General features: G+C 49.1%; 1 protein-coding gene and 1 long non-coding RNA gene across 3 annotated transcripts in view; one reads left to right on the forward strand and one right to left on the reverse strand.

Moving 5' to 3' along the window:
* The window catches only part of Slc24a4 (solute carrier family 24 member 4), a 143,312-nt gene that overhangs the window by 30,812 nt on the left and 92,029 nt on the right, over nt 1–20,471 (reverse strand). The window contains exons 5-12 of one of the 2 annotated variants that reach the window (XM_075948727.1): nt 18,715–18,799; nt 17,789–17,892; nt 17,022–17,096; nt 13,691–13,716; nt 11,829–11,882; nt 10,137–10,222; nt 5,429–5,598; nt 1,415–1,619 (exon numbers count right to left, since the gene is read on the reverse strand). In XM_075948727.1, coding sequence (XP_075804842.1) covers nt 1,415–1,619; nt 5,429–5,598; nt 10,137–10,222; nt 11,829–11,882; nt 13,691–13,716; nt 17,022–17,096; nt 17,789–17,892; nt 18,715–18,799 — 805 coding nt within the window. Of the gene's footprint in view, nt 1–1,414; nt 1,620–5,428; nt 5,599–10,079; nt 10,223–11,828; nt 11,883–13,690; nt 13,717–17,021; nt 17,097–17,788; nt 17,893–18,714; nt 18,800–20,471 lie in introns of both variants that reach the window. The other variant, XM_075948726.1, reaches the window with a different exon arrangement.
* The window catches only part of LOC142835291 (uncharacterized), a 50,796-nt gene that overhangs the window by 6,927 nt on the left and 23,398 nt on the right, over nt 1–20,471 (forward strand). The window lies entirely within an intron of this gene.

Here is a 20,471-nt window from a genome sequence, read left to right on the forward strand (position 1 = left end):
AGAGTTCTGCTGCCTCTTAGGGCGGTATGCAGAAGGACAAAATACCCAGAAATGGAGCCCAGTGCTTACAACTCTGGGCCCCACCTAGGGCAGCAGAGACTCATGGAAGGCTGAGTACAATGAACACAGGGTGAGTTCTGGATTCTCTCACAGGCAAACTCTTGAGTTTGCTCACTCAATAGGTTTCCAAGAGTGCAGATACAGTGCTGGGATACAGAAATAAGTCAAATAGACAAAGATGCCTGCCCCAAGGGAACTGATAGTTTAGTGGAGGGAGACACACAAGATAAAAAATTGTATAAAGTATTTACAATGAGGTGACCTGGGAAGACCATACTGATATGGTGGCACCAGAGCAGAAGCGAGGGAGCAAGCCATGTGGATGACCGAGGCAAGTGCTTTCCTGCAAGGGCAGTGTGAAAGTACCAAGGTAGGAACATGAGTGGCATGTCTGAGGGACAGCAGTGACGATGCCAGTGTGGCTGGAGCCGAGGGGACCGGAGAGGAAAGAGCAGGCAAATTTAGCAAGGACTCAGCAGCGGGATGACCCTAGGCCTGTAGGGCCGACTCCAAGAGAGATAGGAGGATGCTCGAAGATCTGAGGCAGCCTGTGGTTTGACCTGGCTTCTTTACAGACGTGCATCCAGATGTGTCCAGTAAGGAGCAGTTTCACCTTACACTATCCTATCTAGAAGTGAGGTCATACATGGACAAAAGTGTCCTGCTCATGAAAGCGAAGGGCAGGAGTGTAAGGATGTCCACAGAGGTGGTCCAGCCAGTAAACCTGCTTGCTATGCAAGCAGGAAGACCGAAGTTTGAATATCCAGCACTTACATAAAAAGCCAGGTGCAGCTGTATGAGCTTGTAACCCCAGTGCTGTGGGAGGCAGAGACAGGAAGATCTCTTGGGCTTGCTGGCCACCGGCCTAGCTCCAGATTCAGTCACAGGCCCTATCTCAAGGGAATAAGATGGATAGTAACACCTGATGCCACCTTCTTTGGACCCCTGCATCAGTGCATGGGTCCATGTAACAAGCCCCCTGATTATGGGTCTATACCCTCGCCACTAGTATCCATAGAAATAGTATTACTGGTCGTTGCTTTTTTATTATAAGACAGACCAGCTGCCCAGAGCATTCAAGTGTGATCACTAGGAGTTACCAGTGCTTCCTGTAGGCAAAATGGCCTCTCTCTGGCCCTCAGGCTACAACCACATTTAGCGATATCTGTAGCTCTTCCCTGGACTACTGACAGTTTGCTTATCCACTGCCTTAGGGCACCCTGGTGACCTAATGTCGGCCCTCTGTACCAGTTCTCTTCCGCTCCAGGATCAGGGCCTCCATCCGGAAGACCCAGGCATGGTTCCAAAGGTACCCACAGAAGCATGGCTAGAAGACCAGCACCCCCAGACTCACCAGGCATAGAGAAGGGGGACAGGAAGACCGTCTCTACTGACTCTGGTTCTGGGGGTGGTGGCTGTGGTGGCGGCTGCTGCTCCTGGCCCTGCTGCGGGTCTTCAGGGTTCTCCCCAGGGACATTTCCATTCTCCATGTTCTCATGTTTCCCATTTTGCAGTGGCTTGCTATTAACACCATTGGCCGAGTTGATCAACCTCTGTCGCTGTGGGACAGGAGGCAAGACAGACACCAAGCTGAGTGACGTAGAACCATGCATTGTCTTCTGTCTTACAATCCCCCCCTTTTAACAACAGCCATTAGTTGCTTTCCATCCTTGCTAAACCTTGCTGTAGTTGGTCCTTCCCCCGTGACCTGCTCTGGGTATGTGCTAGTATGGAATCCAGCTTCAATCAGCCCATCTCCAACAACCAATGCTCCAAACATCTTACTAGGTTTTTGGTCAATGGGTTGTCCTTCTGAGTCTCAGTTCATGTCTGATGAGTGTGTTCTCCAAAGCCAGCAGCTTCCACCAAACCCATCCCCACCCTTTGACATGGCTAATGACAAAAGCAGCTTTGGAGCCATCCTAGCCAGGCTGGTTTTGTGTAGTCCATCCATGGCTTCTTTGAACATAGGCATGAACAGAAGGCATATCGAATGAAATCAACAGGGCTGAGGACATAGCTCAGTGGGTAGCCTATTTGCTTAGCATACATGAAGGCCTGGGTTTGAACCTCACACTTAATAAACCAGGCCTGGTGGCAAATGCCTGGAGCCCCAGCACTTGAAGACTAGAGGCAGGAGGGCAGTAAGATCATAATCAGGGATTATGCTTGGATACCTAGTGTAGTTGGAGAACAATTTGGGCTATAAGAAACCCCAAGGCCTCGCATTCTCTGGGCCCTATCTCTGTTCAGCTCTCTTCACCTGTTCCCTTATGGGTCAGCCCCATGGGTCATGGGCATTCCACAGTAACATTCAAATCATTCCCTACCAATTCAACAGGAGACTCAGGGGCGGAGATGTGGTTCTCAACAAACTTCCATAATGGGGTGCCCAGCATCCATCCTGGTGGTCTCATGGAGGGGGGCATTGCCACTCATAACAAAGGCTCACCCTTGCTCTAAATATTGCTGAGCTGTCTTCACGTAGGCTCGAGACAAAGATTCCTAAGCCAGGAAAAGTGTGGTGTATGTGCATGCGTGTGAGTGTGTGTGTGTGCATGTGTGTGCATGTTGGGAGGTGGATACATGTGTGTATGTGTTGGGATGAGGGGTACTTCTCAACTTTTTTCTACAAACAGTCCTTACCACAGTCCACCAAAAAGAGCGAAGGGGCCTTTGTCTGATAGCCAGGCCAAAACACTCAGTATTTGGTTAGTTAGCTGGGGTTAGGTGAAAATCTGTCCATGAAATCCCAAACAAACAAAAACAAATAAAAAAAGACCTATTTTTGCAGAGACAGAATATAAAGGCAGGGCCATTGCTCCATGGCAGGATGAAGGTGAAGACTGTAGAGGGTTGCAGCTTTGGCTTCAGAGTCAACAGAGGATTCTACCCTATCCCACACACATGTGCATACTTAAAAATGAAAATTAAAGACAATCTTTAAAATGACCGAGGACATGAGACCACAGTGTCATATATATGCATACACGCATGTGCGAATGACTGTGTGTGTATTTGTGTGTTTACAAGAGCATGGTTATGTGCATACAAATGCAGGTGCATATATGCAAGCGCAAACGTGTAGGTGTGCATGCAATGGGTGACCACTCATGTGGAAGACAATGGGTTAGCCTTAAGAGCTGTCTGCCATTTCTATTTAAAACGGAACCTCAGTGTTGGGATCGCAAGTACACGCCAACAGGGCCGGCTTTTAAAATGCAAGTTCTGAGGATTGAACTCGGGTCCCTATGCTTTCGAGACAAACACCGTACTGACTGAGCTACTTCCTCAGAGTGTCTCAAGAAATAAGCCCAGATATGTTGTGGGTTTTGTTTTCCTCTGTCCCATCCTATGACGACTGTCTTTAAAGTCACTGCTTAGGCCCCAGGCGCAACCCTCCCATGCATGTGGATGAATCTTGAAAGCTGCAAACACCCTGTCCAGGAACCTCAAACAGGAACTGAGACCAAGGAGACAGAGATCTAGTGGTGGGTGTGAGATCAGGATTCACTTCCTTTCTCCGGAGCCCAGACTCCGTGGTGCTCAGGCTACCTCACAGAGGAGGGCAACCCCAGCAGCTGAAAACACTTGTGCTACCAACTACTTGTATTTACCAGCAAAACCTGCCACTCTGGTCTGGTGTGGTGCACATAACTGTAAGCCCAGTGCAAGGAAGTTGAGGCAGGAGGATCTTGAGTTCTAGGTCAGCCTGGACCGCACCATGAAGTCAAGACCAGCCTAGCTTTCTCAAACAAATAAACAACTCCAAACCTATGTGATAAAAGACACTATAAAGTCCTTGCCCCCAGTCTTCTGGAGTTATTTACTACACTCCCCACAGCATCCTGTGGGTGGGATTCTCATGCTTCTGACAAATGGGCAGGATTCTATAAAAGTTCCCTGAAATGAATTTCACAAATATAGACCAGAATTCATCCCCCTTGCTTTCCACCCATACATGACACATTGAACCATGAATCAAAGCATAAGTGTCCCAAAGAGACAACCTTTAGACTCTGAGGAATAATGCTTTTGCAGACATCTGTGTGCTAAGTTTCACTGTCTTGGTCCTCTGGCCACTGCATGCTTCAGAGAATAAAGCCAGCAAGATCTAAAATGTACTTAGAAAGCAAGGCCTGGAAACAGGCTAAGCTGCTGGGTAACATACCATGTTACCTTCGCAGTCTGGTTGAGTGCTAGCCAAGTTCTGACTACCGTTTCCAAAGGAGGAGACACTCAGAACACCAGGTGTGAAGAACAAATCCCCCATTCACCAGTCTGGTGGTTTGAAGGCAAATGGTTCTCATAGACTCATGTGTTTGAATGCTTGGTCCCCAGCTAGTGGAACTGCTTGGGAAGAATTAAGAGGTGTGGCTTTGTGGCAGGAGGTGTGTCAGTGGGGTGGGCTTTGGCCCCAAGAATGTAGAAGTCTTAAAGAAAAGTTCTGGGTGAGGGGGGAGACTTTGGAGTTCGTCCCCTCCACCCCAAGTTGTTTAATCTCCTGCTGAGTAGGAGGAAATCTGCCTCCAGGAGTTTCTTCCCCCTTGTGCTGTGACTTGTGCTCCACGGCAAAAAGATAAAAATGGCTGTTTAAAAAGCCCACACCAGACCCAGTCTGTATCCATCTGTCTGTCTGTCTCCCTCCTTCTGTCCGGTACCCCTCCCTACCCCTCCCTGCAACTTGTGGATCGGATGTGAGCTCTCAGCTCCTTCTCTAGCACCATGCCTGCTTGCCTTTTGCCACGCTCCCTGCCAGGATGATGGATTAATCTTCTGAAACTGTAAGCGAGCTCCCTATTAAAGGTTTCCTTTTATAAATTGCCTTGGTCGTGGTGAACGGCAACAGAACACTAAGACACTGGTGATTCTTCAAGGGTCAGAATCCACAGAGAACGGGAGTGTGTTCATGCTTGGTTCTCTAATTAACCCTGTGAAGAAACCACCCATACTGCAGGTTCCCCTTTCTCTAATTAGCACGGCTCTAGCAACTGACAAATAGCGAAATAGCTTAGGTGTGGTGTTCCTCCACCTTCTGCTTAAGCTTCCATGACAAGCCTCTGCAAGCCCCCCACCCTTGCTTCCTCCCATGCCTGAAACTCCAGGAAGAGTCCTAAGGGGGCAGAGCCTGTGGAACTGCCAGACCCACCCAAGGCTATTCACGTTCTGCTAGCCAGTGTACCCAGCCTTTCTGGCACTCAACATGGTCTTGTCATCTGCAAAGTTCATGCTTGAGAGGCATGTAATTGAGTTAAAAAAATGTGTTTTAGGCAAGGTTACAATTTTGTGTTGGGTGGCGTTCATAGCTACTCCTCACCACATGCAGTCCGAGGGTTACAGGCTGTACCTGTGTGTTGGGTTAACTTACCTCATTAATAATGATCCTGCTGGCCATCCGTAGTCGGGTCCTGGGCCCAAACTTGTTGGTGATCATGATGCGCAGGCCGGCCTCCGGGAAGGTGAACTTGGGAGGGCTAGAGCTCAGAATCTCATCCACCATCACCACTGGGGTCTTGCTGTAGGGAGGTTTCTCCTTCACTATAGAGCACAACTCATGATCAGTGTTGACTCCTTGGAGGACAGTGCCCTAGTGATAGGGACTCACTTCCCTCATGGCCAGCATCTTGGGGCAATGCTTGGTAGCTGGCAGCTACTCTGAGGTCAGAAACCTAGCTTCAGCATCTCCCTTCAAAGTGTGGCTTACTTCTGACATATCCATGACTCAGCAAGTTAGACAGATTCATCAGGTGCCCTGTTACTCATGTGCTACACTTGGCTTCTCCATGGTTGGTGCCTGGCTCTCTCAGATCCCTGTCTTCGGGGGTGTGGGGGTTCAGCCTTGGCTAGCTGCAAGGGTCTTTCAGTGTCTTGCCTAAAACTCACTGGGACAACCTCCCTATGCCATAGACAGGTCCCTACATCTGTCACTCATGACAAAGACAGGCCCACTACCACCACCTTGATTTTCAGACACTTGGATAAAACTTTCCAAGTCAATAAGGGTCTTTAGGAGTGGAAATGCTGGAAACAGAGGACAGTATCACTTTAACAATTCCTAGGGGCCTTTGCTCTGTCTTGAGGTGGGCCATCTTCACTGATATTGGGGTGGCTGCTTTCAATTTTGTTTCCCAGAAGGCAAGCTGGTTGGTCAAAGATTTGGCTCCATGCTCTAGACCAGACTTTAAGGGTCCTAGAGGGAGTCTGTTTATCTGAGGATATGCTGCCATCTGGGCTCAGTGTCTTAGATGAACCCTGACATCCTTAATGTGGTTGGCTCCCCTCTCCAACTCTTTCTTTTCCCTTGGGAGACCATACATAATCCCAGTCCTGTGCCTGTGTCCACAGGCACTCGGCATGGCATTCCAAGCACCAGGGAAAGTAATCAAACCACTCACGAACACAGCACCCTTGAAGCAAGTAGCACGTCCCCTTGAAGGGGCTAAGAAGAGGTCTGGTGTTCCTCTGCACCCGTTCCCAGATCCCATGGTGTCCCGCATGAACAGCTGAGTGACCAAGGAGCAGGTCCAGAGGGCAAACTCATGCAGAAGTTAATGGTATAAAAACGCACCAAATGCACAGCAAACAGCCTCCCCCCCTGCCCGGGCAAATGCACTCACAGACACTACACCCCACGCAGGCAGCAAGGCTCAGCAGACAGGAGGCAGGTGGATTAGAAACAGCCAGAGGCCCATGCGCCTGTCCAAGACGGACACCAACCTTCACAGAGGTGGACAGTGTGGGGCTTGGCTCATGGACTGTGTTTATTGCTTAAAAGCGTGTGTTATGGCCAGGAGGAGAGCAGATTACTTACAATTTAGAAGAAGAGTTAAGGACACAGAGGCTGGCACAGATGGCCACAGGTGGGTTAGCGTGCGGCGGCAGAATCTGGGGGCAGAGCTCTTGCTGGTAGGGATGCCGGGGGGTTGCATGAAGGAGGGTGTTAGTAGCAGGCTCCTTCCACAGGGAGCCTCGACACTCTGGGCTGCCAGAGGGAGCGGCCCCCAGCAAACCCCTGTAGCAGGTACTACACTCCATTCTGTAGAACCAGCTTCAATACAGGTACCCCGTGGACAGGACTTGCTCTCAAAAGCTTGTGCAGCCTGTGAGGCAGGAGCCATGACACCTGGCTCTCTTGCCCACATCACGCCGAAGCTGAGAGTGGTAGGCCAGAAGGTACTCAGCCACAAGATGCTTTCCTGGCAGTTCCATCCAAGGCCTGGTATTGCCCCTCCTGTCTCTTTCTAAACTTAGGTTGTGTCTAACTAACATCAGGGCAGCTTGGAAGGTCTCTCGGAGAGCTCTCTGAGCTAGATAAACTTCATCCAATATGGGACCCGGTGGCCAGGTAGATTTGGCTGCAAGGCTGTGAACAAGGCCACCAGAGAAGCAGTCAGAAGACCGAAACGTTGAGTTGAGCTACATGGTGTCTAAGAATATTTAAGTACAACAGAGCCTCTCTCTGCTTCTCCTACACATAAGCTGAGCTTTAAGCTTTGGATTTTATGTGAGAATCCAGGGTTGGGGAGAGCAGTTTATTTCCTATTTATTCTTCCTAGAGGCTTGTGTGTGCTGAGCAAGCACCCTACCATTGAGTTACAAGCCCAGCCCAAGGGACTCCTCGAAATGTCAGGAGGCGATTCAGACACCATTTTCGGTACCGTGACTAGAGAGCCACCTGTCATGAGGCTGAGGATGGGGGAAAGGATGTGATGTTGTCTCCTGCCATAGCAACCTTGTCAGACAACCAAAGTGGGACGTCCTGGCCATCTCAGTCCTGGGGTGTCACTGGGAGCTCTTCCTCCCACTCTTCCCAGGGGAAATTATGCTGTAACAACTTGTCAGTGGCTCCAGGGAGTGTCTTCTGGGGACAGTAAAGACTGGATGCAGTCCCTGAGTCCACACATCTAGGTAGGTTCTCCAAACCCAGAAGTCAGAGCCTGTGCCTCATTATCCAACCTTCTGGGACCCTTTCCTCCCGTGGCCTTTGCTATAAACGCATCTGTTTAATAAGGGGTAAGAGACACTTCTCCCTCAGTCCCAGTGCCTGGGCCACCTCAGTGACCAGTCTTCCAACTTTTTAGAAGTTACCTTGGATGAAGAGATGGTGGTATTAAACCCACGAATCCCTACTGTCTCTTGGTTCAAAAGTGATGGAGAATTACCACAGGGCTCCAGGAAAAGGCCATGATTATGGGCAGCAGGCTTGGGGAGCCTGAACTTCCTGGGCCAGTTAGAGTTGAGGATCTCACACACAGTGACTCTCACAGGGCACTGGGGTTGGGCATCCACTGCCAGCCTCAGGACAGGAGGCAGCATTTGGACAGTGCAGCAGGAAGTGGGCACATCCTGATTCTCCACTCAGATCTTTCTTCTTTGCCACCCAGGTTTAAAGGACCTTCTGGTATCGCTTATATGCTGAGCAGGGCAGCCTCTCTCCTGCCAGACTTTGGGACCTGCAATGGGTACCCCAGAGTCTCTGTGACTGTGGAGGGCTAAATCCCAAATCATGGCCAATGTTGGAGCTTCCCCCTCAGTGGGCGGTGACCCACAACTTGCTCCCACTGACACCAGCTGGGACTTTATGAGACATGTATAATGCCTTCATCTCCAGCCTTCCTTGGGGTTGTCCCTCATGTGGGTGTCTCCAGGGGCAAAAGGGGGTTCCCCTGAATTGAAACCCCTTTCCTGTCTCAACGGGTTTCCTCTTCCATATAGAAAGATGTGTCACTCAGTAGAGCATCTGTGACAAGCACCTTCCTCTTGGGAAAATCCAAGACATGACAAGAGACTTGTGCAAGATGCATCTGAGATGAAACTTCTGCTTGCTCTGCCCAGAGTAGAGGCTACAGAGGTTCGAGGAACACAGGTTCCTTAGCCACCACTACAGACAAGAAGAACCTCTGAGATCACCCACTCCTGATACAACAAGCAAGCTAAAGACCCCTATGAAACACTGAGACTTTCCTGGGGCACTGAGGAAAAGGGTAGAGGACACCTGGAGTGGACCAAGGATGCCACCCAGCCCTGGACTTCCTTTTCCCAACACAAGTACCATTCAGGCTTTAAAGCTGGTCTGGACAGGACAGCTGACCCATGGCAGGGGTGTTACCTGACAACTGGCTGAATTATTAAGAATTGAGGATATTCCCAAAAAAGTAGCTCTCAGATCAAGACAATTAATTCAAAGACTGTGACCAAGATGATAGGGCCTGGCTCCAGAGGCTGCTGGTTCCTAGAAGAGCTAGGGCAATGAAGCTATTTTCTTTCTTTCTTTCTTTTTTTTTAAACTGATTTTTATTGAGCGCTACATTTTTCTCTGCTCCCCTTCCTGCCTCTCTCCTCCTCGTCAACCCTCTCCCAAGGTCCCCATGCTCCCAATTTACTCAGGAGATCTTGTCTTTTTCTACTTCCCATGTAGATTAGATCCATGTATGTCTCCCTTAGAGTTCTCGTTGTTGTCTAGCTTCAATAACGCTATTTTCAGCAATGGGCCTCCAAGCAGGCCTCTGGGATAAGCTGGGCTGCTGTGATACTCCAAGGTTGTCCCTTTAGGCAAGTGTTCACAAGCCTAGGAGGTGACACTGTCCAGGATGGATTTCCCAGGGACATGGCCTGGCACTTGAGATGCACAGGGAGGCCCAGGTTTTACCACTTAAGCTTCCTATTCTGGGCTTTTCTCTTGGGCAACAACATTGCATGTCTAAAGTCAATCGGACTTCCCACCTGCCTCTGGAAGCAAGGGGAAATTTCTGATTTAACTCATGTATTTTTTTTAAATGGGATTTCCCCCTTTGATTCTTTCTCATCTAAGTGAACTGTCGATCTGAGTAACATCTCAAACATGGGTCTTCTTTCCTCATTTGGGGTGTTCAGGACGAAAGGTTTATGATGACAGCGTGTGTGTGTGCGTGTGCGTGTGCGTGCGTGCGTGTGTGTGTGTGTGTGTGTGTGTGTATGTATGTGTATGTCTGCAGAGTGGCTTCCACAAGGGTCCACAGCTCCTGTCTGCTCAGCCTTACCTTGCCCCAGCAATGGTACAGAAGGGTCGTCATAGCTACCGTCATAGAGGTCATTACCATCTTCCAGTTCGCTGCTGACTGGGTTACCATTTGCAATGCTCTTTTGTTTGGTTGTGAAAAACGTTTGCATCTTCATATTGTACCTGTGAGTCAGGTAAGGCAGGAGGTCAGAGCAGTGGAGGGGGGTCTCACCCTACCAGATGCATGGGGCACCAGGCGTACAGTCACAGGTTGCTGGGCATACATGGTAACCAGGAAGGCTGTCCAGTTGAGGTTTCTAGCAGGAACGTTGGGAGCATGTGCAGTCTGGAGGCCCCTGCTTCCACTGGGCTAGAGTGCCCTCCTCGGGGTGTCAGAGGCCTTACAGCCAAGGCATTTAATGCTTCTTAGAGCTTATTCTAAAAAAAGCAATCCAGCCCAACCAACAGGACAGGCTCAAAGGTGGCATCCCCACCACACCTTTTCCCTCCCCAGAGAGCAACTGTTGCTCAAGTGGGCTGCTTGGTGACCATCTACCTCCCATGTCACTCAAGGCCAGTACAGCCATCCTCTGAGAGGAGACCGTGGCTCTTCATCTCTCAGCTGCTGGCTGTTCACTAAAAAGCTGTCGATGGCAGTCACTACAGAATTCCCGGGCTGCTAGACACTTAAATTTTCCCATTTTAGAAAATATGTTTTTGTGAGGTATTTATACAATATGATGCTTTATATAAAGGTGAGGACTCTCATAACACCCATGGTCTTCTCTTTTTAATCACTTGAGAGAAGAGAAACCTGCATGCAGCTAGGCTCATAAATATTCATAAATAGTTATTTTTTGGTAGAATTACACATATGCACATATACATATGTACATAAATACATATGTATTATACACACTCATATATATAATTTATCACTATAGCTATTTCCTATGTTCTAAGAACTTTGATGATATTGATTATACTTAATATTATACAATCATCATTAATAATACCCCAACTATTTTTATCATCCCAACAGCAAGCCTGCACCGGCTAATCAGTCCCCATCACTCCAGCCTCTCACTGACCTCTAATCTATGTGACATGGACTTGACCCTTCGGGATACCTTGTGAACACTGAATTATATGTAACATTGGCCTTTTGGGAATGGCTGCTTCTATCTGGTGAGCTTTAAAAGGTTCATTCTTACTGAAGCATGTGTCAGAACTTCATCTTTGTGGCTGTCTAGTTCCTCATGGGTAGTTTTACGGTGATTTGGATTCAGGCAGCTTCCCAAGTAGCTCAAGGTTTTCCAACCCAGAATACACCCCCAAAATTATGAGAGGGCTCTGTTGCTGGGATAAGCAGTGGTTTGGCAATTGGCATTTGATAAAGCCTGAGACAGAGGTTAAATTGATGAGCCTTGAGGATGGGATTGTTGCTAGACTTATTGAAACAGCAAAAGAGTGGTTATACCCTGGGCAGAGGAGCTTCCCAGAGCAGGGAGGGACATGGGTGTTTTCTGGGGACTCGTTTTTGAAAAGCAGTATCTCTCTGCCCTACATCAGTCTCCCAGCATTGTCACCTAACCTGGGAAAGAATGACACCAGTGTCTGATGCAGTTCCCCACTGTGGATGCCCTGACCATGTCCACTAGAGAATGAAGGCTGCCCCAAAGAAACTGAAAGGTGGGACCGAGGACATTCCCTGTTCTGAGCAAGGACATAAGTAGGATATGGAGGCAAGGGTGCCTCCAGGTCTCAGGGAAAGGGAGAGGCTACTTACTTCATGATCAGAATATAAAACACGTACAAGATGATGAGCACCAGGCCTTCCCACCTTGGAGAGATAAAGGAGAGTATGGTTAGAGCGCAGGAGGCCATGGTACCCACAGGCTGGGGCTGCATGGTCAAGGTTAGTGGCAAGGTGGGATAGCCTCGCTTTTCTGTCCCAGGAATTCAGGTGGGACACCCCAGAATAGGGTTGTTTGTCATTGAGAGTCCTCTTGGTAACTGAGAGAAGGCTGGGTTTGGGTCTTCTCAATCATAGCAGTCTAGAGGACTAAGGAGAGCCCCACTCCCAGCTGTCACCCCCAGATGCCAAATCCCATGGTCTTAGCCTTAAGAGAACCTAGGCCCACTCTAGAGTCTTGTCAGGGACCAGAGAGGCTATGGGAACAGGAAGGCACAATCCCTGGGAAAGGGACATGGTGGGGCACAGAAGCCTTTTGGGCCATCTACCAGATATAGTGTGGTATTGTCTTTCTGGAACATTCTTCTACTGCTGTCTTGTGGATATAACCCAACGCCACAAACTATTGTGTGGAGAGTGGGGTTGCATCTGTGATTGCAAACTTGAGAATCTACAGTTTTTGCTTCTCTGAAAATGTGCTGAAGCCTCTGTATACTGGGCTTGGCCAGTCGTTTTGGGAACCCATTCCTTGCTAACATGCAGTTCATGGACCAGAAATGGACCTACAGGTCATCTCAGTACAACCCATCTCAATCCATCTACAGCTGAAGACATGAGACCAGGTGTGGCCTTTAGCCGGGGCTCTCTGGGTGCTGGGCATGATGTCACTCTTGTCAAGCAATTGCTGTTCTCAGAAGTTGCTACCTGAAGAATGCAGATTCTGGACGATGACAATGACAAGGCAATTGTGTGGCATATGAACTAAGATGCCAACATACCCCAAGGAGTAGGGTACAAGAGTCAGCGTATTCCTTAGAAGTTTGTACTTCATGAATCTCAATTTAAGAAAGTCAACTCCAAAAATAAAAAATTAAAAAAGAAAGCTAACTCCTGTTTAGTATCACAAGTATTTTCTTTTAAAAATTATTTTTAAAAATGTGCTTGTTTTGATGTGTCTGCATGTGGTATATGTGTCTGGACATGTGCATACATATATACACATACGAGTGCACACTCATATGCGTGTGGTATGTGGAGCTCAGAGGTCAACACTGGGGAGCTTCTCCCAGTTATTCTTCACCTTGTTGTATGAGACAGGGTCTCTTACTGTAACTGGAGTGCGCTGATTTGGGCAGACAGGATGGCAGAGGGACCCTGGGGATTCTCCTGCCTCTCCCCGCAGTGCTGGAATTAGGATGTACGTCCCTACACCTGGCTTTTTTGTGTGGTTGCTGGGGATCTGAACTCAGGCCCTCACTGCTTGTGAGGCAGGCATTTGCCAGTGTCTTGATTTTTGTAGTAAGACCTCTACGTTCCCTGAGTTTGATTCCTCTACCAGTCACAGGAAGGGGTTTGCATGACACGCCTTTGTCTCGGTGGCATCTGGGACCCTGTCCCTCCCTCACTGCCTTGCAAGGGCACCTCTGCGACCTCTTCCTCCCAGAAACAAACCCATGACACAATCCTTTCTCCCTCTTTCTTATCTTTGTGTAAAGTAGGAGTGCCCTCATTAGTCTAGTTTTATGTGTATCTTGATAGCAGCTGGGCAGGAACCTTAGGGGAAACGATTCTGTCGCTCTGACAGGACAAAGACAAGGCTGCTGGGAATGAAAGCCCCATCACTTTCATAAGCTAGCAGATCTATGCTTGCAAAATTAAATCTGAAAATGATTTGGCAACCCAGCATACATAGATATTGACAGTTAGCAACAATAAGAAAACAGTTAAAAACTTACCACACTATTTCCTCGTCGTATATGAACTGGAAAAGCAAAGGAAACAAAGGGATATACTGATTACAAGGGAAGCAGAATCCAGGCCTGGATCCAACACACACTGGCCTTTGATCTCTGTATTTCCTAGTTGCTCCCCCGTGGAAAGTGACCTTCCCTTAGTGGGAACCTACAGCAGCTTTCAGACGGTTGTAGTGGGAACTGACTGTAACTCCGAGATGCTCACTGGCTCAGTGTGGTCATCCCAAGTGAGACGGCCTATGTTTTATTATAGCCTAGGTAGTCGCTGGGGTAGACCTGACAGGAGCTTCCCCTGCTATGAGAATAAAGTTGCTAAAGTTGGAGAGAATTCAGGGAAGATAGCTATACATCTGTGCCTTCATGTATATCACACGTGTGTGTGGCCTATGGACTAGTTTTCTTAAAAACAAAGAGTAACCCCTTTTGGAATTCCAAGGTCCAGCAGGCTAAATGAAGGCAGGGTGAGTGTGTGGAAGGGGTACCTGGTAGAGGGACAATGACATGATTGAACACATAGGCTAATCTTACGTGCCAACTTGCCTGGCTTCAGGGGTACCCAGGTACTTCGAGGGTGTTCATGGAAGGGACTGGCATTAGAATCAGTGGACTGAGAAGGAAGGAGCTAGCCTTCCTCACTATGGGTGGACACCACCAAGTTAGCTGAGGACTCAGAGGAAAGCAGCCAGAGGATGGTAAACATGACCCCATTCCTTCTCCTTCCACGTTCAGCCTTTTAACTCTACAACTTACACCAGTGCTGCCATGGTTTCTCAAGCCTTCGGCCCAGGACTGGGCTATGCTACTGAGCTCCCTGGATCTCTAGCTTGCAGGTGGCATGATCTAAGATCACTTGAGCTCATTCCCCAAAGCATTTCCATCCATCCATTCATCTGCCCTTCCATCCATCAGTCCATATACCCATTTCTCAGTCTTTCCATTCACATCTCCCTATCACTTCATTTACCTATTGGTTCTTTTTCCCCCCTGTACAACCCCACATAGTATGTATACCACCCAGAATCTCTGGGACAAGACACACATGAAGGATGCTCTGTGGCCAAGAGAAGGGGTGGACTCTACAGCTCAGTGTAGGAAGAGGTGGCAGGGGTGCTCCCAACAACCAGACCATGGAAACAAAAGGCTCCCTATCTATGGTACCAGAAGAGGCTAGGGGCTATTGTCTGGACTTGGGTCTACCGTCTGTGGCAATGGGCAGCACACACGGGCACTGCCTTAGGAAGTCACTTCAAGCTCCCTAGATAGACATCATTGGGAGTCTTGTGGACCCACAGTTCTGAGGAAGGCCACGCAACGGAGGGAGAGTCTGAGATGCTTTTACAGGGACATTTTTAGCTTATAGAGCCCAAAGGAGGGCTACTGGCATTTACAGGCAATGACAGCAAGAATGTGAGGAGGACAAGAGACAGAGGCAGTTCTACACTGTGAAGTTTTCTTCGCACTTGGGATAAGAAACATATAATAGATACAATGTATAGTAAACATGTTACAACAAAATCAGGCAGCAGAAAAATAGTGACCTTGACTTTATTGTATTCAAACCCAAGTGTTCAAAGTGAATACTTAATTCACAACCAGGGAAATTTACTCTTATGAAGACTGAAGAGTGTTCCTTGGCCATTTCAGAGTTTTATGAGGAATAATTCATTATCTGGAAAATCACTTCACAGTGGGGAGAGGGGCAGCACCCCTGGGGTCAAGCCCCAAATGCTGGCACCAGCCTGCCTTTGCCGTGGAGGGCTGGCAGTTTCTGGACCAGCAACAGATGACATCATTGGATATTCTAGTGACTGTCTGCCAAAATGATTACCCAAAGAACGTCAGTCTCTTATGAGCTATTTTTATTGCCCATTTATGGTATGTTCAGGGTACTGTGGATTTATTTTTTTGAAATTTCACATAGGTATCTTGTTTCCCCTAACCATGTCATTTTCCGAGTGTGGTGGGCAGTTTCTGAGCTGGCCTCAGTTGTCCCACTGATAAACTACATCTGAGCATGGAGGGTGGTGCTCACTTGCTGCTGGCCATTTCTAAGGTGGAAGGCACAGCCTTTCTGTAACCTGACCTCCTCACCTCTGCTGTGAGGGCACAGCTACCCGTGAGATTGCCTGCTGCCTTGGTATCAGCTGACAGCCACTAGAGTGTTCCTGACTGTGTGTCCTGAGACCCTTCTCTTCCTAGCTCAGCCAACCCCAGATTTCTCACTTGCAGGGTCAATTGTCTTAAGCTGGTTGGTTTGGGGAACTTTTTTTTTTTGACAGCATCTCACTATATAACAGCCAAGAGCGCCTGGGACTCACATTCCTCTTGCTGTAGCTTCCCAGGTGCCATACCTCTGGCCCTTGACAGCAAGTGCACCCTAGCCATGCCCAGCCTTGGAGGAATTTTGTTACAAAGCAGAAGATAATGAATATAAGGGTAGTCACACTCTTGGGTCTGGACAGATAGAAACGGTCACACATTTCCTTGAAATCCAGAGTGTCACAGGCATCTGTCCTCATGCAGCACTGCAGAGACCAACATTGCTCCTCTGTGGATGTCACACACTTGATAGTGTGCTTCACTGTATGGGCCACAATGTCACCCCAGCTCTTGGGGCCTGGGGGGCACATTCCACACTAACAGACCCCAGGGGTCCTCTTTTGGCTCCTCTACCTTTTCACCCCTTCTCTTGTCCCGGGCTCCTGGCTGCCTGCTGTGATGGTTTTGAGGAGGCTCCTCCCCTGCTCTGCAGTGTCACAGAACCCAGACACTGGCTTCTTATTATTTACTGTGCACTACTGCACACAGGCCCTTTCCTGCACATGCCGGGCTGGCCCACGACCACAGAGCTGCCTCTTCTCATTTTTATAGTTTTCAATTTGAGATACGGTCCTCCCACACTGCTGAAGATGGTCTTGACCACGGTCCTTCAGCCACAGTCTCCTGAGTATTTAGGTTTATTGCTCAACCTGAAACCTGCTTCCTAGAAGTGGGTCTGAAGATGTAGGGTTGGAAGGGCCTCATGTGGATACACGCTTGAACTTCCATTGGATATTTTGTTTCGTGCAAGGCTTTTAAGCATTAAAGTGGTCCTGGATTTAATCCCATGATGCAGGGACCAAGGCTGAGGTCTTTAGAGAGGAAGGCACAGTGTGAGAAGTGGTGTGAGGGGCCAATATGAACACAGTGGGGTCAACACATTCCACCATCTGTGCTGTGACCTCTCCTGCCATAGGGTCAAGGACAGGCAGGAGGGCACCTGTGCCTTCACGGGGCCCTGACCACCCAACACTTGGGTGTGGGGCTGACTCACCGCTATGAGCACGACAACAGAGAGCGTGTAGTACACAGAGTCACGGCACACAGCCCACCACGTCAACCGCACCACCTGCCAGGTCAGAGAGGAGTCATCAGCTGCTGTTGCCGAGAGGCTGGGACTGGGCCAGCTGCCCAGAGAGAGGGAGGATGGGCCCAGGGCTGCTGCCCCAGCTACTGCTAGCTCTTGGCTATCGCTGGTGCTGGCAACAGAACCCAAGTCAAGTTTTCAGGTGTGGGGAAGCCAGAAAGTGGGGGTGGCCAGGCCATTTCAGCAGACACGTGTGTGTGTGATGGCCTATCAGCTGCCTGCCTACCTCTGCCACCCTGAGCAGGGTAGGGCCTTGCCATGGTCTTCCGCTGTGAGGCAAGCCTAACATTCCCTGAGACTCTGACCTCGTGTCAAATGGGTTCTGACCACAGCTAGCCTTGTGTCTGTAGAGGATGCAAGCAGCCCAGATGGCTCCAAGACCTCACTCCAACCACGGTCCAAGGAGATCCTTCTTAAACAGCTGTTGCTATTGCCTGAAAATGCCCACCATAAACTGGCCAGGTTCCCAAACACGGCTCTAGCCTTTCAGATTCTCAAGCCATGAGAAGGGAAGGAGTGTCAAGGTCACTGTATAGGGGAGGACATGGGTTCGGAGGAGATCGTAGAGAAGTGACGTGACCAGCCTCACCAGGGTGTCCCCATTGTCTCCCCAACTATCTCAGGAGAGGCTCACTCCCATCTTACAGGCAAAGAAAAAAAAAAACTCCACTGACCTGTCCAGCAAAGAGTCCACACACTCCAATGATGCATAGAATGTTGAACACAGCAGAGCCTACAATTGTCCCCACACCGACATCTCCATGGGTGATGAACACACCTGGAATTAGAAAGTGGTAATGGCCAAGCCACAGTGGAGCCCTGGGAACCTGCCCCTCCCATGCACTTATGTTTTGCCATTAAGTCATATTAAGTGTATCATCATCATGATCATCATTATCATATGTATGGTGTGTGTGTGTGCGCATGCGTGTGAAATGATACATGTGTGGCAGTCAGAGGAAAGTTTTCAGTAGTGGGCTCTCTCTTTGGGTTTAGGGGATCGAATTCAAGCCTTCAGGTTTGTATGCCAGGAACTTTTTTTTTTAAATTTATTTATTTATTAAAGATTTCTGTCTCTTCCCTGCCACCGCCTCCCATTTCCCTCCCCCTCCTCCAATCAAGTCCCCCTTCCTCCTCAGAGCGAAGAGCAATCAGGGTTCTCTGCCCTGTGGGAAGTCCAAGGAACCCCCACCTCCATCCAGGTCTAGTAAGTTGAGCATCCAAACTGCCTAGGCTCCCACAAAGCCAGTACGTGCAGTAGGATCAAAAACCCATTGCCATTGTTCTTGACTTCTCAGTAGTCCTCATTTCTCAATGACCAAAGCCCATGTTTTTAAATAGCTTTATTGAGACATAATTATCATCACTAGCGATGCAGTCCAGCCGTTTGGCAGATCCACAAAATTTTACAACGAAGGTCATCATCTAATTTTAGAACATTTTCATCTCATAAGAGGCCCAGTACCTATTAGAACCCCATACTCTAAGAAATCACTTGTCTACTCCCTTCCCCTCTGATGCCTTAGGTTTACAGGTGGGGGAAACTGAGTCTCAGAGCTGGCTCTCTCTGCACTGTGTCCTAGCTGCCTAGTGTCCTTACCAATGACAGAAGCAAACAGCTCTGGTGTCGAGCTTCCAGCAGCCATGAAGGTGGCACCGGCCACATCTTCACTCAGATGAAGTTTCTGAAACAGAGCAGACACAGGCAACTGGGGTGTGGCAAGGGTGAGGTAGACACAGTCGCTGCACTGGCTGGCAGCAGGAAGCTCTCAGTGGCATCGTGCTGGTCTGAGCCCAGCTCCGCAGCCATAGCCTCTCCTCCCAAAGCACACACCCTATGCCCTCTGCCAGACTTCAACTTCCCTTTCCAACCTGACCCATCTGTTTTCTCTTCCTTCTCTACACTCCTGGATTGCTGTCCACAACTCTTGAGAAAGTCTGCCCGCATCTCCAGGGCCAGCCACACCCTCTCAGACCCCATCTGTTTTATCCTTGTTGAAACAGATTCTGTGATGAGGGTTTGCAGTACACACGCTCACCCTCTCCTCTGGACCATGAAGGTAGAGCTAGCGTTTGCCACCTGTGGGTCCCTAGAGGTCAGGACAAGGTGAAGTATGCAGTGGTACAGAGTGAGGGTCTGGAAACTGTCCTGAGGCTGTGGGATCTGAACCCCAATACATGCCTGGTTCCTATATTCTGGATGTTTCTCTGTGGCAAACCTAGCACCCAGACAGAGTCTCAGACATCCAGAGGGTCTGTCCCCAGGACAAGGATAGGAGCTTTTTGCACAGCAAGGCCATGTTTCAGCCATGGAGGCCCAACTTCTGATCCAAAATGGAAGATGGGGGACCCCTAGGTAGCCCTAGGTGGTCTGGGCTCTTGAGCCCTGCGGGAAGGTTGGGGTCAGTCCCACTGATCAGCTAGCTACAGAAGGATCAGAGCTCTGGGCTCAACACAGACTAGGGACATCGCACTGCTCCCCAACATCCACCTACTTCAATGCCGGCAATGGGAAAAGTTTGCAGAAGAAGCAGGCGCCCCACTGAGCATCTGCAAGCCACTTCCCGCAGGATTGAGGCCATACTGCCTGCTGTCCCTTCAGTCCCTTTCCCCTTTGCTTGCTGAAATACTCCCTACCTCCCCAGCCTGGACAAACATCACCTCCGTTAAGAAGCCTTCCTAGGCCTCTGCCCAGCAGTGACATTCCCTGCCTCTAGCTCCTTGCTATCAAAGGCTCTTAAAGGAGGACTAAGACCAGCACCTTATGGTCCTTATGGCCACAGGCAACCCTAGCAGCACCTGGTGCCCTCAAAGTTTGTGGCCCTAGCCTATTTCTTTGGATTTCTCTCAACCCCACAGAGCAAAAAGGCTCCAACCCACTGTTATGGTTTTCCAACGCTATCTTCTAGGAGGGGTGTGGATCTGTACTCAGTATACATTAGTCTGATACAAGGTATTTCCCAAAAGACTCCTGGCTTAAAGACTTGGTTCCCAGTGCAACAATGTTCAGAGCTGGGCTTTGAGAAGTGGCTGGATCCCTTGGGCCCTGACTTCATCAGTGGATCTGGATTAAGCCACCGATGGAGTCAAAGTTTTGATGCTATTATCTGAAGGCACTGGAAACTTTTGGAGGTGAAACATATAGAAAAAGTGGGTCACTAGGAGTGTGTTCCTGGGGTGGTGATTTGTCTTCAACATCTGTCTCTCTTTGTCTCTTGTTTCTGGCCACCATGAGGGGAGCAGCTTTGTTCCATCAACATCCCCCCTCCCATGGCGTCTGTCCCATCACAGCGTAGAAACAATGTAGCTAGCCAGCGTGTACTTAAACCCCTGTCATCATGAGTTAAGCAAGTGTGT

This window comes from Microtus pennsylvanicus, chromosome 14, assembly GCF_037038515.1.
Source record: "Microtus pennsylvanicus isolate mMicPen1 chromosome 14, mMicPen1.hap1, whole genome shotgun sequence".
Taxonomy (NCBI): Eukaryota; Metazoa; Chordata; class Mammalia; order Rodentia; family Cricetidae; genus Microtus; species Microtus pennsylvanicus.